The following is a 19,084-nucleotide window of genomic DNA, read 5'->3' as shown; positions in this document are numbered from 1 at the left end:
CAGAAATTGTCTTATATGGTTAAATGCACATATTGCTAATCGGCATGCTGCTGTTCTATGCTCATCTGTGTCATTTCCTGATTTCTTATACGTTTTATTTTGTATGCAGCATTACTTGGAAAGCAATGAAAAATACTATTTGATGGCACATAGGTAATTCCTGCATATAGTCTCTTACATGGTCTTGGAGGACTTGATGCTATAGATCCTTCAATCTTTTATTTGAATCTACATTCTTTTTGAGGCTTAGTATCCTTCCCATTCTTGGGTTCTATTAATAGCTGTTTGATATGGCTGATTCAACTTTGTCATCTGTTCAGTGTCAGTATTCAATCTCTCTGGCTGAGACACTAAATAACTAAATGTATTTTCTGCAGTGTAAAGGAGACCATCGCAGAGCAGCCTAGTTCTCTCAAAGGTGGAAAATTACGGGGGTAAGTTTTTCATTTCAGAATTTGTTGTCATTGCCTATCTATCTTTGTGAGTGCATTTTTATTAATTAATTTTCTACTCAGGAGATATTTCCTATTTCTGCTCCTAGAGTACGTTTAATCTTGATTCTTCTTTCAGGTACCAAATGAATGGATTGCGATGGTTGGTTTCACTCTACAATAACCATTTGAATGGAATTTTAGCTGATGAAATGGGCCTTGGTAAAACTGTTCAGGTACATTAATATGTAATTGCTTTAATGGTTATTTTTTCTTGATCCCTAGTTTAGAAAGTTTCTCTATTTCTCCTTTAGAGTTAACTTTAATTTCAAAGTTATTTACTCGTGAATATTTGGAGGATCTCACGAAGACAACTTTGTAGGTTATATCCCTTATGTGTTACCTGATGGAAACCAAAAATGACAGAGGACCTTTTCTGGTGGTAGTGCCATCCTCTGTCCTACCCGGATGGGAGTCGGAGATAAACTTTTGGGCACCAGATATGCTCAAGATAGTTTATTCTGGACCACCAGAAGAGCGGAGGAAGCTTTTCAAGTACGCCATATCAATTATTTCATACTGTTGTCTAGAAATTCTATTATTGTTTTGTTACTTCCATTGCATTCATGCTGTAATTATTGGGTAACTTGTCATTGCAGGGAAAGAATTGTTCATCAAAAGTTCAATGTTCTTTTGACGACATATGAGTATTTAATGAACAAACATGATAGACCAAAACTAAGTAAAGTGCATTGGCACTATATCATAATTGATGAAGGGCATCGCATAAAAAATGCTTCTTGCAAGTTGAATGCTGATCTGAAGCACTACCGCAGTAATCATAGGTTACTGTTGACGGGCACTCCTCTTCAGGTTTATATTGTCTATGGGATTTTTAATTTCTTTCATATTCTTACATGACATATAAGCATGATGTACTACTTATTGTTTTGTTTCTTCTGGTGCTGATGTGATCTGAATGTATACATCATTCTGTTTATGTAGAACAATCTTGAGGAGCTCTGGGCACTACTTAACTTCCTTTTGCCAAATATCTTCAATTCATCAGAAGACTTCTCACAATGGTTTAACAAGCCATTTGAGAGCGGTGACAGCTCACCTGATGAAGTATGCTTCTTACAATTTCCACTCTGAAGTACAACTTCATTGTTGCTTGAGTTATTTCTAGTACTTTGTTGATCTGATTAATCTGCTTTTCCTGCTGTTAGGCTTTGCTCTCAGAGGAGGAAAATCTTTTGATCATTAACCGTCTGCACCAAGTTTTGCGTCCATTTGTTCTTAGGAGATTGAAACACAAGGTATATCTTTTCATCCGTAGTATGCACTTCCCGTATTCAATTGGTTGTCAAACCTCATGCTATATGTATCAAATTCTATCATTGAACGATGCTTATTGTGCTTTTTTTTCTTAATCATAAGCTTTTATTGATGCCCCACCAATACAACAACAACAACAATATACCTAGTGTAGTCCTACAAGTGGGGTCTGAGAAGGGTAGAGTGTACACAGACCTTGGGAGGAAGAGAGGTTGTTTCCAGTAGACCCTTGACTCAATGAAAAGCAAATGAAAGCAGTTTGGAAAAGGAAATAATGGAAGTGAAGATGCCGTGACAAAAAAATTGTAGAAAGCATGACAAAATATTCAAGGGAGTAGTAACTACAACAAAATAATACGATTATCGAAGTAGAAGAAACAACATATAGTAACAAATATTGAACTACAACAGCAATACTATGACAACTCGTGAGAAGGGGTAGTGAAACAACTCTCAACTACCTACTAACCTTCAACTCTAATCCTTGTCTTCCACAATCTCCTATTTATATGGTCATGTGTTTGGTAACCTGAAAACGTGACATGTCCAATCGAATCACCTCTCCCCAATACTTCTTAGGCTTACCTCTACCTCTCCTGACACCATCCATTACTAACCTCTCGCACCTCCGCATCCATGCCTCCCCTTTTCACGTGCCTGGACCATCTCAGCTAGGTGACACTAAAGCCTCGCTTCCTCACATCTTGTCTTCTACCTAGGCCACTCCCACCTGCCACGAAGATCTTCATTTCTAATCCTATATCTCCTAGTATGCCCAAGCATCCATGGTGGAGTTCTCATTTCCACAACTTTCATCTCCGATAGTTCTTGGCTGGGCACCATACAACATAGACTAGTAACATAATTTCAAAAGTTAAAAATGAAAATCCAATTCACAGCTAATATTTCTGGTTTCATCCTTGTTAGTTGCTAGTTCGAAGTTATTCAACAAGATAAAATTACACCACAACCAGGATGAAACACGACTAATAGCATTCTCTTGGTGACACTAAAGCTAGATACTTAAAATTTTCTGCATTTAGACACTATCATTCAGTAGTCTTTCTTTTAAATTTTATTCCTCTTGTAATGAATAATTTTCTTCTTTGAAAAAGGTAAGATAATGTTATATAGAAACAAGCTCAAAAGATGTGCTGTAACAGCTGAACATTATTTACAGAAGCAAAAAATACCAAAGTTTTACCCCCTTTGTAATGGCTAAACTTATAGTGCATATATTCTGTTCTGATTTTACTTGTCTAAAATTCTTACTCCCCACAATATTTTCCTTGGCTCAAGCTATTGATGGCTCTCTCACTAATTCATTCATTAACACAATTTCATCTCCAAATAACATGCTCTATAGAACCTCATTTTGCATACTATTTAGTTAACTCATCCATAACTTGGTGAATATTACGGGCTCAGGGAAGATCCTGTGTGAACCCACAGTCATGGGGAACCCTGTACATCCTCCCACTATTTTTCACACTTGTGACGACTTCTTATTTATTATCTTGTATATTTGAAATGAATCATTTTCTTCCTCTTATTTCATAACCATAACTGGTGATGAGTCTTATAGAACACATGGTGAAAATTTAGATATATTTGCTCAGAGTTTGTTACTTATGTCGCTAAGAGGATGGATAGTTTGTTGGTTATTCCAGTCTCTCAGATTTTTGATAGTGCCAGGAAACAAACAATAACTTCATACAGTATATGCTGCCATATGCTATCTAACTTGTCTAGATTCGTCGTCTGATCAAAAGTTTCTTCCTAAGATTCTTCTAGCATTCAATTATTGACAGTGTTGAGAGCTTATGCCTCTGTCTTTTCAAATGCTTATCTTAGGTTGAGAATGAATTGCCTTCAAAGATTGAAAGACTGGTTAGATGTGAAGCTTCTTCGTATCAGAAGCTTTTGATGAAGCGAGTGGAATACAACCTTGGTGCATTCGGAACTTCAAAGGTTTAGCCTCTCTGCTGTTATTTGAGTTCAATGATTCATGCTTGGAAATATCATTTAATTCTTTTTTGAGAAAAATTAAGCATAACATCTATTGCAGCTCATATATGTATATAAAAAAGAATTGTGCTTGTATATGTTTATGTGAGTGTCCAAAAGGATTCGGACCATTTATTCGGTAATTATGTTTCTTTTATGTTATTAATTTCCTTAGTTATATGAGGTTCAATGTCCACTAGTAGTCCTGCAGTTAGAAACGAACATATATGCTTATTCAGGGTCATTGGTGCATATTATGAAACAGATTCTTTTCATTTATCATAAAAGAAAAGAAAAGATGCTTACTCAGGTATTATGTTCTTAGCTCTTACCCTTCACACTCTTCCTTCTAGGCTCGGTCAGTCCACAATTCTGTTATGGAGCTGCGCAACATTTGCAATCATCCGTATCTTAGTCAGCTTCATGTGGAGGAGGTTAGCTTCTCCCTCTTCTATTCGTATATCTTTATGATTTTAAAATTGATGTGAAGAGAAGGTATAACTGGACAATTTCATGCATGTGTTGCTTCTTAAGAGAACATGATTTTGTACTCGTCTTTTATCTTCAGAATTGCTGAAGGTGGCAAGTTGTCGCCTTTTGGTTGTCTAATTATTATGTTTTATATGTCAGGTTCATGAGCTAGTTCCTAAGCATTATCTGCCAACCTTTGTGAGACTTTGTGGGAAGCTTGAGATGTTGGACAGATTACTGCCTAAACTTAAGGCAACAGATCACCGGGTACAAAATAGCGCGTTTGCATTTCAAAATTGTTTTTTGAAGAAAATCTTTATTATTTCTAGATCACTCTTTGAGGTTGTGCATATTCATGTACTGTTAAGCCTTCTTAATAGCTGGTTTTACTTGGCCTTATAATCCTTTCTTTCTCCTTGTTCTGTAGCGGTTGATCTTGTTTTTGCCATTTATAAAGTATTTACCTGGCACCTTGACTTCAATTGTCATTTGAGAGGATTCTGATGCTTGCTATTTTGTTGATCAAAATCCTTTTGAGAGATGAGGCGTCAAAGAGAATAAAGACGCGAGATATATTCCTTCTTGATCATGTTCTTTTTTGGTCATTTTGCAGGTCTTGCTTTTCTCAACAATGACCAGGCTGCTTGATGTAATGGAAGATTATCTCTGCTGGAAGCAATATAAGTACCTTCGCTTGGATGGACATACGTGTGGGGGTGACAGAGGTGCCCTTATTGATAAATTCAATCAGCCTAATTCTCCCTTCTTTATATTTCTGTTGAGGTAAATGACTAACTTAGAATTGCCTTAGATTCAAAGTTTGTTGGGTTTAAAGGATGTAGTCTTCTCAATAATCATTCATTTTGTCCTTACCATGATCACAATGAAGATTTGCAAAATTGAAAATTTGCCGAAAACTTAATTTTAATTTTCTGTGAGTTTTGATACCAAAAGAAAAAGAAACTTCATTAACCACCAAAATAAACTAATAAAGTATACTCCACTGCTGTTGATTCCAACATTTGCAGACAATAGGTTAAAGTCCTATTATATCACAATGAATATTAACTGAGTATTCAAAATGTATAGTTTCTAGTGCCGAACTCCATTTCTAAATCTAACTGAATATTACTATGTTGTCCCTTTACTTGTGATTTAGTTTGATTACAATGGGGTTTGATAAGTTAATTTGATTTGCTTATTGTTTCGGTAGAATCAGAGAAAATATTATAGCGAATGAGAAGTTAGTGTGATGAGGTTTGCATCACATTATCTTCCAAGTATTAATTATTTTGTGGATCTGATAGATGCGAAAGAGTGATATCATGGAAAGATGTGAAAAAAGATTGACTTGATGGAAACCACAATACTTGTCTCGGGGTGGTAGATTGGTCCTGATCAACTCTGTATTAGATGCCTAACCTACTTATTTGATGTCATTATTTACTCTTCCCGCTAATGTAGAGGGAAGAGTCGATGCTGTTAAGAGGAATTTTCTGAAGCAAGGAAAGGAGGAAAAAGGCTATCATTTAGTCAAATGGAACACCTTAATTCTGGCTAGGAATGATGGAGGGCTGGGAATCAGAAATCTGAGAAAGCAGAACAGAAGTTTCCTGATGAAGAATGGCTAAGGAGACTACCTAAGGAAGAGTACTCTTTATGGGGCACTGTGATACAAGTTACGTATGAAAAGGAAGGTTTTGGAGGACAAAAGAAGTAAACACTACATATGGAACAAGTTTGTGGAGATCAATCAGGAACCTGTGACATGTATTCTTTGCAAGAACTAGTTTTAATGTGACAGATGGTTAGAGGATCTTGTTCTGGGAAGATAACTGGACAGGGAATGGAAGTCTTAAGCAACTATTCCATGAAATTTATATTTTAAATCAGCAACAGGATTCCACTTTACAGTAAGTGTGGCCAAAATTCTAAGTTGCTCGGACTTGGGTGCGGGTGTTCGATACGTGTGCGGATCCTTCATGATCTAATTTTTAAGATTCGGGGATATAGATCCATGTATGGATACGGGTGCGGGGATTCACCTTAAAATAATTAAAATATCTAAAAAAGAGTTATAAAACCTAAATTATGAGATATTATGTGGAGAACTCGAGGAGAATCCTGGAAAGAGATTAAAGGAAAAGGAGTGACATAGAAATTTCTATATAAAATATAAAAGGTATGCAATTTTCTTCAATTTCACCTTAACTTTAGTATTGATTATAGGAATCATTAAAATTGTCTAGACTTTCCCCATCGATTTTGGTTAAAGTACCTAAAATCCGTTGACCAAATCGGACACGGATCCCACACCCACACCCATGTCGTGTCGACATGGGTGTGGCACCAAAAGTGAAGAGTCTGAGCAACTTAGGGCCAAATCAAGGTTGGAACTTGACCTATAGAAAATTGATGCAAGACTGGGAGATGGAAAGATTGGCCAACTTTTATGGCACTCTAGACCAGTGCAAGGGGCTACAGGAAGGAGAAGGCACTCTTAAGGTGCATTTTTACTGTAAGCTCTACCTATAAGGACATGAATCAGATGGGTTCTCAGATCAGATTTTTACCTTGGAAGTTTATGTGGAAAGTAAAAATTCCATACACTATTTTCACTTGGTTGGTCTTGGAAGAAGCTGTTTTAAATCAGGAGAATCTACAGAAGAGGGAAAGCATATGAGCTCCAGATGTTATTATTGTGAGCATAATGCAGAGACAATTAACCATTTGTTTCCTGATTGTAAAGTGGTTAGCCAGCTTTGGAATCTATTTACCAGCTTCAGAGGCATAAGGTAGACTATGCCGGGAAGAACAGGGGAGGCACTAACTAGCTGGAATTTTGAGGGTGGTGGTAGCACTAACATAAACAGATGGAGAATTTTCCCAGCATTATGATGGAACATTTGGAAAGAGAGAAACTCTAGGTGTTTTGAAGGCAATAGTAGCTCTCTGCAAAACTTAAAAATGAATTTGCATTATAAGTTTTTGTTATTGGTTTGGTGCAGCTCAAGAGTATATAGATGACCCAGTTTCTATAGTAGACATCCTAGGATCCTTGTAAGATGAGATAGGATTTAGTGTTAGTTATTGTTTTACTCTTTTCGATGTAGATTCAATGATGTAATTTTGGCTTCCAACACTTCGCATTGATGATTTATTTACAATCTGTTACCTTGTCAAAACAAAAAGTATAGAATACAGTGTCATAGACGATGTTCCAAGCTGGAACATTGCGTATACTGGGATAATGAGAGTAGGGTTTAATCTTTTCTTGGAAATAAAGAACGAGTGGGTTGTTTGTAGGACATGTTTTGACATTCTTGTTCTTTTCTCTCTGCATTCTTCATTCATGTAAACATTTTCTCTTAAGACTGATCCATTCTAAAATGGTGCCAGTATTCGTGCTGGAGGTGTTGGAGTAAATCTTCAAGCTGCTGATACAGTTATAATTTTTGACACAGATTGGAATCCTCAGGCAAAAGCTCAAACTTACTCTTTTGAGGATCTTTTATATTTTGATTATGTGGCTTTCACTTATTGCTCTCTTGGTTTGCTGCATTTAGGTTGATCTTCAAGCACAAGCAAGGGCTCATAGGATAGGTCAAAAGAAGGATGTTCTTGTTCTTCGATTAGAAACAGTAAATGCCTTTTGACTTCTTGTCTGTTCATGCATTTGCAGTTTCATGCTTTCATTTGTGCACACTGCTGGTTGTTCATGCTGTAAAATTACTATTAAATCTGCTTTGTTATGACTGTGGCCTCCTGTTATGTGGATCAGATGGGTCATTCTGATTTATTTACTGTAATTAGCATTGTTAGCTCACTATTTCTCAAGATGTATCTTTAGCTCGTTATTCCTGTCATTTCTAGATACTAACACATGCATGTCCGGTGTCCCATGAAATCTTCATTCTCCAGTCTAGACTCTAGTGACTGAAACAATGCTCCCTCTTGTGCCTAGCGGGATAAGATTTTGTAGTCAATCTAGTGATTATTATGGTTCAAGGATAGATGTAGAAACTTGGCATAATTTTAGTAAAATACCTTTTGTTTTTTTGTTTCTTGCATGTTTGTAGATGAAACCAGTCTTCTTTTAGTTCCGTTAATCCGTTATTGTATTATACTGTAGTACTTCCTTTCATTTCTACTCTGGGTTAAGAGGAAACTGTCCTTTTTTTCTGGGGGGACACCGTACCTGCCTGCATATGGTGGTGTATCTGGAAAGAGAAATATATGTTGAGGACAAGAAAGTTCTGTTTAGAAGTTGAGTCTGATTGCATCATGGATGTTGTCTTTTTTATGTAAATTGGAGTTGGCTAGTGATGGTGAATCCCTTTTGCAGCTTTTAGAAGCTTTTGTATAGACATTCAGGGCATCCCTTTTCTTTTTACCTTTCTTCCTTTTTGGATGTAATGACAGCACTCTCTTAGTGCTGGTTCTTTTACATGTAACACTTACCTGTTCAAACCAAAAAAAAAAAACGAGAGGCAACAGTCTTTTTGGCAATGAGGAGAACCCAGTCTTAGCTTTTAAAACCCAATGTGTAGCTTGAAAAGCTTTACCGGAATTTTGATAAATGTCCATGGGATCCGCATTAGCCTGCTGCAGAGAAGGAAAAGACAATAAAATATGGAAAAGCATGTTCTCTAAGTTGCCAAATATACAGTTACTTCGTTTTTCTTTTTTGCCTTCTTTCTGCGATCAGGTAAAACAATTAAGTGTGCAATCACCATTTCAAAAACAATTGAGTGTGTAGTCTTTAGACAATCATTATTTAGTTAAGTGAATATTCTTCTTATGAAAGCAATGAAAAATTCTGGTGAACTTTACTTCATTAATTGCAGCATTCTTTTTGGTTTCCTGATAGAGCAAAGTTGATGGGTTTTTGGTTTCTTCAGAACTATATGTTCTGATGATCTTGAACATTTAATGATCGTCAAGAGTTTCTCAATGATGCTTCATGTCGTATTAATTGTTGGTACAATTTATAATAATAACATAAAAAATTGTTGCAACAATTTATGTATCAAATACTGTCACTGAATTCCTGAAAGATCAGAGCTGATGGTTTTTTTGGTTTCTTCAGAACTATATGTTCTGATTATCTTGGACATTGAATGATCATCGAGAGTTTCTTTATGAAGCTTCTCATTGCATTAATTGTTGCCACATTTATGTTTCAAATACTGTCGTTAGTTTCTTGATCCAAATATTCATTGCAATTTGCACCTATGGTATGTCTAATTTATGCATTTCTACTACCTTGTTAAAATTAGGTCCAAACTGTTGAGGAACAAGTAAGAGCTGCTGCTGAGCATAAACTTGGAGTTGCTAACCAAAGCATTACTGCTGGATTCTTTGATAATAACACAAGGTTTTTTGAAGGAAGATTTGGAAATTCTGCTCAATCTTTGACTACTTTGGTGAATGTATTGTGCTTATAAACGTATTTTAACTTGGATGTAGTGCGGAAGACCGAAGGGAGTACTTGGAGTCCCTCTTGCGAGAAAGCAAAAAAGAGGAAGATGCACCTGTTCTTGATGATGATTCTTTGAATGATCTTATAGCACGAAGGTAAAATAGAAGCGGCAAAGGTGCTCTTATTCTGCTGTAAATTCATTGATTATCTTAAAATTATTTCCAATGACTTGTGCAATATGACATTTCTTACATCAGAATAACAAAGCACGCCGTGTGATGGTTTTATCTAGTTCACTCCAGGCATATGTTCCTCGGACTCTTCAAGCGCTGACTGATGCATGTTGGATCCTTTCAAAGTAGCGCATTTTCGGAGGATCCAACACGGGTCCGGCAACATTTTTGGAGAGTCCGAGCAACATAGCTCGAGGTAGCATAGTACTGAAACTGCATGTCAAAGCCACATCACTTCTTGTACCAATATTTCATTAATCAGAAATAACAGCATTTGAAGCTCAGTGCTGACTAGCATTTGGTCCCCCTCCCTCTCGCCTCCCCTCTATTTTTTCTTTTTCTTTTGTTGTTGAGGGCCTGGCTAGTCATCAATTCATTTTTATTCTATAGCACCGATGCTGTGTTTCTAATGTATTTAACATGAATTTACAAGAACTATTTGGTGATTCGCTATCAATTGCATAACTCTCATATCTCTAACTCCCTACGTGCAGTGAGCCAGAGATTGATATATTTGAATCAGTTGACAGGAGAAGGCGTGAAGAAGAGATGGTAATCATGTCAATACTTTATCCCAGGCTATTTAATTCTCTCATTTTCTGAACGAAATCCTGCTAATCTAGCTGAACAGTTACCACCCAATTAGTTCATCATTATTTTTCTAATTCAAGCATAAAAATGCAGGAAATCTGGAAGAAGTTATGCTTAGAAAGTGGAACACAAAGTTCAGAACTCATTCCTCCTTTGCCCTCTCGACTTCTTACTGATGATGACTTGAAACCATTCTATGAAGCAATGAAAATATCTGATAAGCCAGTTGTGGCTCCTAGCCCTGGGTTAAAAAGGAAGGGTCAGAGTCTTGGGGGTCTTGATATCCAACATTATGGACGTGGAAAAAGAGCAAGAGAGGTTGGTTATACTTTTGGAGACTGCAGAACTTGCAGCCATATCTTTTTTCAGTTCTTATAATAAAATAATTTGTTATTCACTAGTTTGTTCATTTTAATTCTTGTGCTTCCTTAGGTTCGTTCGTATGAAGAGCAATGGACGGAAGAGGAATTTGAGAAAATGTGCCTTGCTGAGTCTCCCCAATCACCTAGTCTAAAGGAAGAAATTCAAGAAAAGAATTCCCCTTCAGCCTCTGGCACTTGTCCTGACCCTGTAGTTGCCAATAGTGAAATACAAACCCCAGCACCGTATCAGCCTCCTCTCCAGCAGCCTGTGCAAGAACTTTCTCAACAGCCTGTGCAAGAACTTCCCCAACAACATGTTGGACCCATAGTTCAACAAAGCCCTGTGACTGTGACTCCGTCATCTAAACGGGGCCGGGGAAGACCAAGGAGGACAGCAATAGTGACTGAAATTTCACCGTCCCCTGTCGTTATTTCAGCAATTGCAGCTAGTGTAAAGGTGGATAGCAATACCATTGCAGAAAATACTTCTACTAGTCAGGCAACTTCTGGGCCTGTTTCTGTGTCTTTTCCTTGTGCTTCTTCCGTAGAAAGTACCAGCGCAACCATCCTACAGAATGTAACTGGTGTTGCTCCCAGCCATCAGTCAAGTGTACCTTCTGTTGCTGTTGTTTCTCAGTCTGGTCCTCCTTGCCCTCCTACAAGTGGACAGGGAAGGGGCCGAGGTAGAGGCCGAGGCCGAGGTCGAGGTCGAAAGCCTCAAACTGGAGGAGAAGCTCCAGGGCGTAGAGGAAAACAACAGAATGTTACAGCAGAGGCTTTCCCCACCCCTCCAACTCAAGCAGTAAGTGAGCCTGTCTCTGCAGTGCAAGGTGTGAATGATATGAGTTCTACTCACCATATGCCCCCAACACCTCCTGCAGTGGGTGAGCCTGATCTGGTGCCACAGGTGGTGGCAGGTTTGGGTTCAAAAAACCTTGGTCATGCTCCTGTTTCCATGAGAGATGCTAGTAAGGAACTGAATTCGGTTGTGCCTCTTGCAGCATCTTCCTCTAGCAAAGAATTAACCCCTGTTTCGACTGTTTCTGTTATTCCATCATCTGCTGCCAGTCAGGACCCTAGTTCAATTTCACCTCCAGGTGTCCTTCAATCATCCTCCAGAAACCATTCAGACCATCTTTCCCTCTCTGCTGCCCAGACCGAAGCTACTCTGCAGGTGAATTCAATTTCAGTAGTTCCTCATAGTTCACCTTCAGCTGGCAAGGAAACGAGTTCTGTGTCACCTGTTCCTCTTCAGTCATTAACTTCAAAGGACTCCAATTCAGTTGTACCTACTGTTGTTCCTGCATCATCGTCTGCTTGCGTGGAACTAAGTTCAGTTTGCCCTCTTCCTGCTGTTGCACCCTCTCCCAGCATAGGTACAAATACATCTGCACTTACTCCTCTTCTTTTAGCATCTAATGCAGCAAGCAAATTTGATTATGGATCAGATAGGATGACATTGTCTTGCTCTTCTTCTATTTCAGGTCATAATTCTGTATGTGATTCTTCTAACTTGAAGAGCACTTGTCAACAAGAATCTGGTGTAGTAACTGCTCATACTTCTGATCCAGTTCCACCATTGCCTGTGATTTCATCAGTTTCACAGTATAGTACTCCTCCCACTGCACCTAAGCCAGGTAGAGGACGAGGACGCAAGGCTCAAACTGGAAGTGAGGCACCACGGCGCAGGGGGAAGAGACAGGATTTGGTCACTGCAGCTGTTACTGAAGGGTTAAGTGCTCAGGATCCAAGATTAATTGAACCCCCACAAAAGAGAACCAGGTTATCCGTTGGGAGGAAGCCCACTACAAGAAGCAAGCGTGAGAATGAATCTCAACAAGTAGTAGACCAATCTGTTGCATCTCAAAAGACTCCAGATTTTGCTGGTGGGGAAATCCCTAAGAATATGGTTTCTAGTGAAGTTAATCCACATAACAGTGCAATCAACAGAGATGCATCTCAATCCCATGCTATTCCGGTTCCTAGTCAAATGGGTGATAATCTAATTGGTGACGTTGCTACTGCTGAAGAGGATCTCGATGATGCTCAGCAAAAGGAGAATGTGGTCCAATCTGTTACATCTCAAAGTTGCTCTAGTCCTCATGTTGAGCCGCAGATTAACACGGTCAACTCTGATGATTCTCCTTCCCAGGTTGGTATATCTGCTGGTAGGTTGATACTTCTATTATAAACTATTAAACTGCTATGACTAACGAGGTTCTCCTGGAAGTGCAGGAACAAACAGCTATTGTCCACTTAGATGCTTCTCAAAAGATTCCATATCCTGGCACAGGACAAATCCCTCAAGCTATGGCGTGTTGTGAAGTTGAGCTACATAGCAATGCTATCAAATCCGACGAATCACAAGCCAGTGGCGATGTTGCTAGCTGTGAAGTTGCCACGACAAAGGAAGTTCTTAGTGAGGATCAACAAACAATGAAGGTTAAGTCAGCTGCATCTCAGACACCTTCAGTTCACTCTGTTGGGAAAATGCCTGAAGATATAGGTTGTGAGGTTGCCACGACAAAGGAAGTTCTCACTGAGGATCAACAAACAATGAAGGTTCAGTCAGCTGCATCTCAGACACCTTCAGTTCACTCTGTTGGGAAAATGCCTGAAGATATAGGTTGTGAGGTTGCCACGACAAAGGAAGTTCTCACTGAGGATCAACAAACAATGAAGGTTCAGTCAGCTGCATCTCAGACACCTTCAGTTCACTCTGTTGGGAAAATGCCTGAAGATATAGGTTGTGAGGTTGCCACGACAAAGGAAGTTCTCACTGAGGATCAACAAACAATGAAGGTTCAGTCAGCTGCATCTCAGACACCTTCAGTTCACTCTGTTGGGAAAATGCCTGAAGATATAGGTTGTGAGGTTGCCACGACAAAGGAAGTTCTCACTGAGGATCAACAAACAATGAAGGTTCAGTCAGCTGCATCTCAGACACCTTCAGTTCACTCTGTTGGGAAAATGCCTGAAGATATAGGTTGTGAGGTTGCCACGACAAAGGAAGTTCTCACTGAGGATCAACAAACAATGAAGGTTCAGTCAGCTGCATCTCAGACACCTTCAGTTCACTCTGTTGGGAAGATGCCTGAAGATATAGTGAGTAATGAAGTTCTGCCACAGTGTGATGCTATACAAACAGATGCATCTCAATCCCATGTCACTCTTGCCTCTTCAGGATCAATGGCTCCAGTTACTGATTGCCTGGTTGAAAAGAGTGAAGGTAATTCTAAGGGTGACGATGGTGAAAAGACTGAAACTAATTCTATAGATGGGTCAAACATGGAAGTTCCCATTGGAGCTTTGGAGCTTACATCATCTGACGATCTGAACAAGAGTGGAGATGCAGAAGGGAAAACTAGCAGCAGTTTAAGCGGGGTCCTTCCCACAAGTTCTGAGTTAGTTCCCCATCCAAGCACAGAGACAGAGGTATATCTGGGTTCCGTAGGCTCCGGGAAAGTAAGTTTTAGTTCGGGATCAACTCAAAGCCTGTCTGAGAGTGTGTCTGCAAAAACTGATGTTGAACAGTTACAGACTGAGGATCTTCCTCTGGATAAATCATTTGTTTCTAAAGCTGAGGCAGCCAGCTCTGAGCATCTCGCTGGTGGCATACTTGGAACAGAACAGGAAACCGGAGGCACCATGGAGGAGACTGTTGTTTCACCTGCTGTGGAGACTGACAATCTGAATATGAAGGGAATCGCATCATTTGCTTCTCCATCTACTGAGGCAGAATCTTTAGTGGATGAACCTCCAGTATGTGGATCTTATGAACCAGCCAAGGACAAACTTGAAAAAACAGCAGAAGGAACACATTCCGATAAAGGTGCAATGGCCGAGGTTTGTGAACAAGATAAGTTATCAGTTAACGTGTCATTGGAGACAACTAAAGGTTTAAGTAGGGGGGAGAAAGAAAAATATAGGATTCCAGAAACTTTTGAGAAGCAAGTTAATGTTGCTGAATCCCTAACAGAAGAATGTGGAAAAGATCTTGCAGCACATGGTCCAGAAATGAAAGATTCTGATGTAAGTGAGGTTGCACCAAGCCCTAGAAATGAGTCCCAATCCAGTTTTACTGTTGGAACATCTCAAAGAACTTTTGAGGAGCAAGTTAATGTTGCTGAATCCCTAACAGAAGAATGTGGAAGTGATCTTGCAGCACACAGTCCCGAAATGAAAGATTCTGATGTAAGTGAGGTTGCGCCAAGCCCTAGAAATGAGTCCCAATCCAGTTTCACTGTTGGAACATCTCAAAGTGAACCTGAACGACAAGCAATTGCTGAAGCAAACTTGCATCCCAGTATTTCCGGTAAGGACTATTCTTTATCTAGTTTAGATAATGAATCTGATAGAGTTTGAAAAACAGAAGCAAATCTATTCTGTCACACCTGAGGTTTGTGAATCTGACATGACACATGTTGATTTTGTAGAGACTTCTCCCAGCACAGAATCTGGTGCCCAGAAGGAATCCCTTTCACCTAAGCTTGCTTCAAATGCTGAACCTGTTGAGGCTCTAACAGAAACGTTTGCCAGCCGTCATGACACAAATTACGTAGCTGAATTACAGGGTAACTTGAGTTTTGATGTAAAGGATGATCTTTCTAATTCTGAAGTTGATGTGTCTCAACTCTGTCCAGCTGATGGGTCATCTGAGAATCACCCAGAATTAGAACAGGTTGTGGTGGAAGATATGAGAACTAACATTTGTGAGGAGTCTGTTTCAGATGAAGTTGATGATATTGTACTGCGGCAAACAGAGAATGCTGACGGTCAGTGTCACGATGGTTTGTCTGTTGAGACTCATGAGAGCAAAAGAGCTGAAGATAAGGTTGATGTTTTAAATGGTGAATTAAATAAACATCTATCCAGCACAATTGCTGGAACATCTAAAAAGGTGGCAGATCTGGAGTTAGTTGCCGAAGAGAACACAGGGAAGATAAACGATGGCTCAGTAGATGCAGGTCAGGTGGCAGAAAAGTCCGAGGATATGGAAATCCGAGATCTTACTGTTGAAGGACAAGAGAGTAAGGAAACTGATGCCACAGGAGATACTTCAACATCAAAAAATGAGGTGGAATCACAATCTGCTGTTGTAGAAAATATAGGAAGGATGTATAACAAGTCAGTAGCATCAGGGGAGGTAACAGCTGCTGAACTTCTGATAGAAGGGTCTGAGCATTTGCATGTCCTAGACCATGCAATTGAAGTACAAGGTAACAAAGCATTTGATGCCATTAGAGATGCTTCAGAATCAAATTCTGAGCTAAATGAAGCTCAACCTGGTGGAACATATCAAATTGGGTCAGAGTTACAGTTGGTTGCGGAACAAGACTCTGAGACAATGAACAAGAAGATTACTTTACCTGATGCTACAGCTGTTGAGCCCCAACCAGCTGTCTCTGAGAATTTGAGTATTCGAGATCCTGCACATCAAGGACCAAAGAACCAAACATCTGATCCAACTGAAGATTTTTCAACTTTAAATAGTGAACTTAATGAATCTCAACCGAAAGCTGCAGATGGAACTTGTGAAATAGCAGCGGAGTCTCATTTGGTTTCCAAACAAAACATAGAAATTCATGTGGAGGTTGCTACAGGGGATGTTATAGCCAAGAATGCTGCAGTAGGGAAGTCTGAAAATTTTCCATCGATAGATGTTGCTGTTGAAGAAAAAGGGAAGAAAGAATCTGATGTAACATATGAAATTTCTGATTCTGAACTCAAAGAACCTAAAACCAGTCAAACCACAATTGAAGTGAAGACACATACAATATGTGAGGAGTCGGGAATGACTGACAAGGATGTTACAGCTGAGAATGCTGCAGTAGGTAAGTCTGAAAATTTTCCGTTGATAGATGTGGCTGTTGAAGAAAAAGGGAAGAAAGAATCTGATGTAACAGATGGAATTTCTGATTCTGAACTCAAAGAACCTAAAACCAGTCAATCCACAATTGAAGTGAAAACACACATAGTATGTGAGGAGTTGGGACTGACTGACAAGGAGGTAGCTCCACGTGAAGTTGAAACTCCATTCAGAGATTTGTCTGGTTCTTCTGGCAGAGACTTGGCAGTTGAAGGACAAGAAAAAGAGAAGTCTGCTGCAAGTAAAAATGTTTCTAGCCCTGAGAATGAAGAGCATAAATGTAGTCCAGGTGCAAGACCTGCTTATAATGGGGCAGAATCACAATTGGTTGCTGAGAGGGACTCTGAGACAGTTCTGACCAAGGAAGTATTTTCAGGTATAGGGTGTTCATATCTGAAGTTTTTAACTGTTTATCACCAAATTCTGGTAGTAGCACCTTCAATGTTTCCAATCCAAATTAATAAATTTTCTTCCTGCTTCAGGCAAAGAAGAGATCTCCAGTATAAAGCTAGCTGGTGATGAAGATGTGCCAACTGCTATAGAGTATGGTGATCAAGAACTATCGTCTGCTACAGGGGCTGGTGATGATTAAACTATGGCCACTGCAATTACTGATGCTTGATCTGGTGTTTCTCCTGTATTTCAGGTAATGTGCTGTTCTTACTTTTTATAATGATGTTTCAGAACTTGGATACTTTGACCATGTGTCCCGGTTTTTTGTTTATTTAAATTGTTATTCAATTTGGAGTAGATAAATATTCCTTTTATTGCTGTTATTGATTACTAGCTGCTTGGATTACTTATTATGTATGAAAAGGGTTTATTAAGTGCTGAATCATATAGGTATCTTATTACCCATTTACTAGAAGGTTCTTACTTTAATATCCATTCTCATATGTTACAATTCCTTACTGTAACTTTCTTTTCTCTATGGTATATTGTATGGAAATAGTTGATAGGCTGAATTACCTCTTATGCAGAATCATGCCATCTGTTTGCTAATTGTCATTCCTTTCTTGGCTCATTTGCCTTAGCTGTGTAGGATTTTGATATTGCCTCATTGGTTCTACTTTGCTAGTCTTTTCTTAATACTTGGGCTGTTTATAATCTTTGCATCTTATGTGGAAATATTCATGGCAAGTGATTTTTCACCAAGTTCAGTAACATCAACAAATAGTGCTTTGAAATGTTTTCTTGACATTGTTGGGATCTTACTCTGAGCTCTTTAGGCTTCCTGCTGCTAATCTTCTCTTTTTAAAGATTGTCTTTCGCTCTCAAAAATGCTCTACCTCCTTTTTCATGATATAGTAAACTTCAAGACCCAGACTTTACCTTGGGAGTTTAGCAGTGACCCATTTCCACTTTTCTCCATTTTCCAACTCGGATTGTTCTTAGCACTAAGCTACCACGCCCATTTCCCTTACATTGTTTTTCCATTTTGAACACCAGCTGAGGTCTTTGTTATTTTATTTTTATTGGAAATTTACTTATTTTTTCATTTCTTTTTTTGTGTGTGCGTGCAGGCAGGCAGTACGTGGAATCATGCAATCTTATTTAAAATGCACTTGTGAAGAGGTTGCATTTTGACAATCTTGGGAGGGTAGGGACTTGTATAAATAGCAATAGTTCCTCAAGGATCTTAAGAATTTCATTCGGATCTCGCAGCATAAGTTGTGCATTAATCTTTGTTGTCAACAAGTATCTACTTAGCTTCTTTTGACCGTATCAGGTGATGGATGAGCTGGATTTAGCATGTCCTTAGCATTATGGAAATCTGCATCTTCAAAGCGGATGGTTCAGGCAAAACTCTTAGATTTATATAGTAAGGAAACTGGTTGGGACACTAAATTTGCTGTAAATTGTAATGTTGTTACCTTCTCTTTCTCTTTCTCTCTCTCTCCTCTCTCTCAAATAGATTATGGTAAAGTTTGATAGTTTGCAAATCTTAAAGCGCTCAGTCTAAAGGTTTGCTGTTGGCAAGATTGACATGCCTTGTAGTAGGCTTTAAGTACACTTGAACTACTCTTGGTCGCCTATTTACCAGGGTATGTTGCTATATAGTAATTTTCATCTTCTCAAGCTTAAACTTTGTATATATAACTTGGGAAGTTTTAACTAATGAAAAGTGCTGATGAATCAGTACAACTCATGGACATGGTCACCTCAGTCCACAGGCCAACAAAACTGATCAAATAAACAAACTAGGTTTATTTACAAAGTCTATTCAAGTCTAGAGTACAACAAACAATAACACTAATTCTTTTGACTCTTTACACATCTATCTGCTTGGTTAAAAATAGTTACAATTGAAGCTAATGTATAAAATGGTATGCAGAGCTATTGCGTAGAAGTACCACGTC

The 19,084-nt window shown here is 38.8% G+C and overlaps 1 protein-coding gene across 1 annotated transcript in view; it reads left to right on the top strand.

Moving 5' to 3' along the window:
- LOC102584530 (chromatin structure-remodeling complex protein SYD) overlaps positions 1–18,803 on the top strand; it is a 33,265-nt gene extending 14,462 nt beyond the window's left edge. The window contains exons 15-37 of the mRNA XM_006354193.2: positions 110–153; positions 378–434; positions 571–667; positions 814–986; positions 1,091–1,304; positions 1,437–1,559; positions 1,661–1,750; positions 3,624–3,740; positions 4,130–4,210; positions 4,407–4,514; positions 4,861–5,030; positions 7,647–7,725; positions 7,814–7,888; positions 9,527–9,624; positions 9,717–9,824; positions 10,397–10,454; positions 10,587–10,811; positions 10,926–12,231; positions 12,340–13,007; positions 13,091–15,170; positions 15,292–17,100; positions 17,207–17,370; positions 18,248–18,803. Of these exons, the coding sequence (XP_006354255.1) occupies positions 110–153; positions 378–434; positions 571–667; positions 814–986; positions 1,091–1,304; positions 1,437–1,559; positions 1,661–1,750; positions 3,624–3,740; positions 4,130–4,210; positions 4,407–4,514; positions 4,861–5,030; positions 7,647–7,725; positions 7,814–7,888; positions 9,527–9,624; positions 9,717–9,824; positions 10,397–10,454; positions 10,587–10,811; positions 10,926–12,231; positions 12,340–13,007; positions 13,091–15,170; positions 15,292–17,100; positions 17,207–17,316 (7,890 nt within the window). The 3' untranslated portion in view covers positions 17,317–17,370; positions 18,248–18,803. The remainder of the gene's footprint in view (positions 1–109; positions 154–377; positions 435–570; positions 668–813; positions 987–1,090; positions 1,305–1,436; positions 1,560–1,660; positions 1,751–3,623; positions 3,741–4,129; positions 4,211–4,406; positions 4,515–4,860; positions 5,031–7,646; positions 7,726–7,813; positions 7,889–9,526; positions 9,625–9,716; positions 9,825–10,396; positions 10,455–10,586; positions 10,812–10,925; positions 12,232–12,339; positions 13,008–13,090; positions 15,171–15,291; positions 17,101–17,206; positions 17,371–18,247) is intronic.
- Positions 18,804–19,084: the final 281 nt, after the last annotated feature.

Source organism: Solanum tuberosum, unplaced genomic scaffold, assembly GCF_000226075.1.
Source record: "Solanum tuberosum cultivar DM 1-3 516 R44 unplaced genomic scaffold, SolTub_3.0 scf00168, whole genome shotgun sequence".
Lineage (NCBI taxonomy): Eukaryota > Viridiplantae > Streptophyta > Magnoliopsida > Solanales > Solanaceae > Solanum > Solanum tuberosum.
Note: the sequence above shows the minus strand (reverse complement) of the source record. Positions and strands in the feature narration are given on the sequence as shown.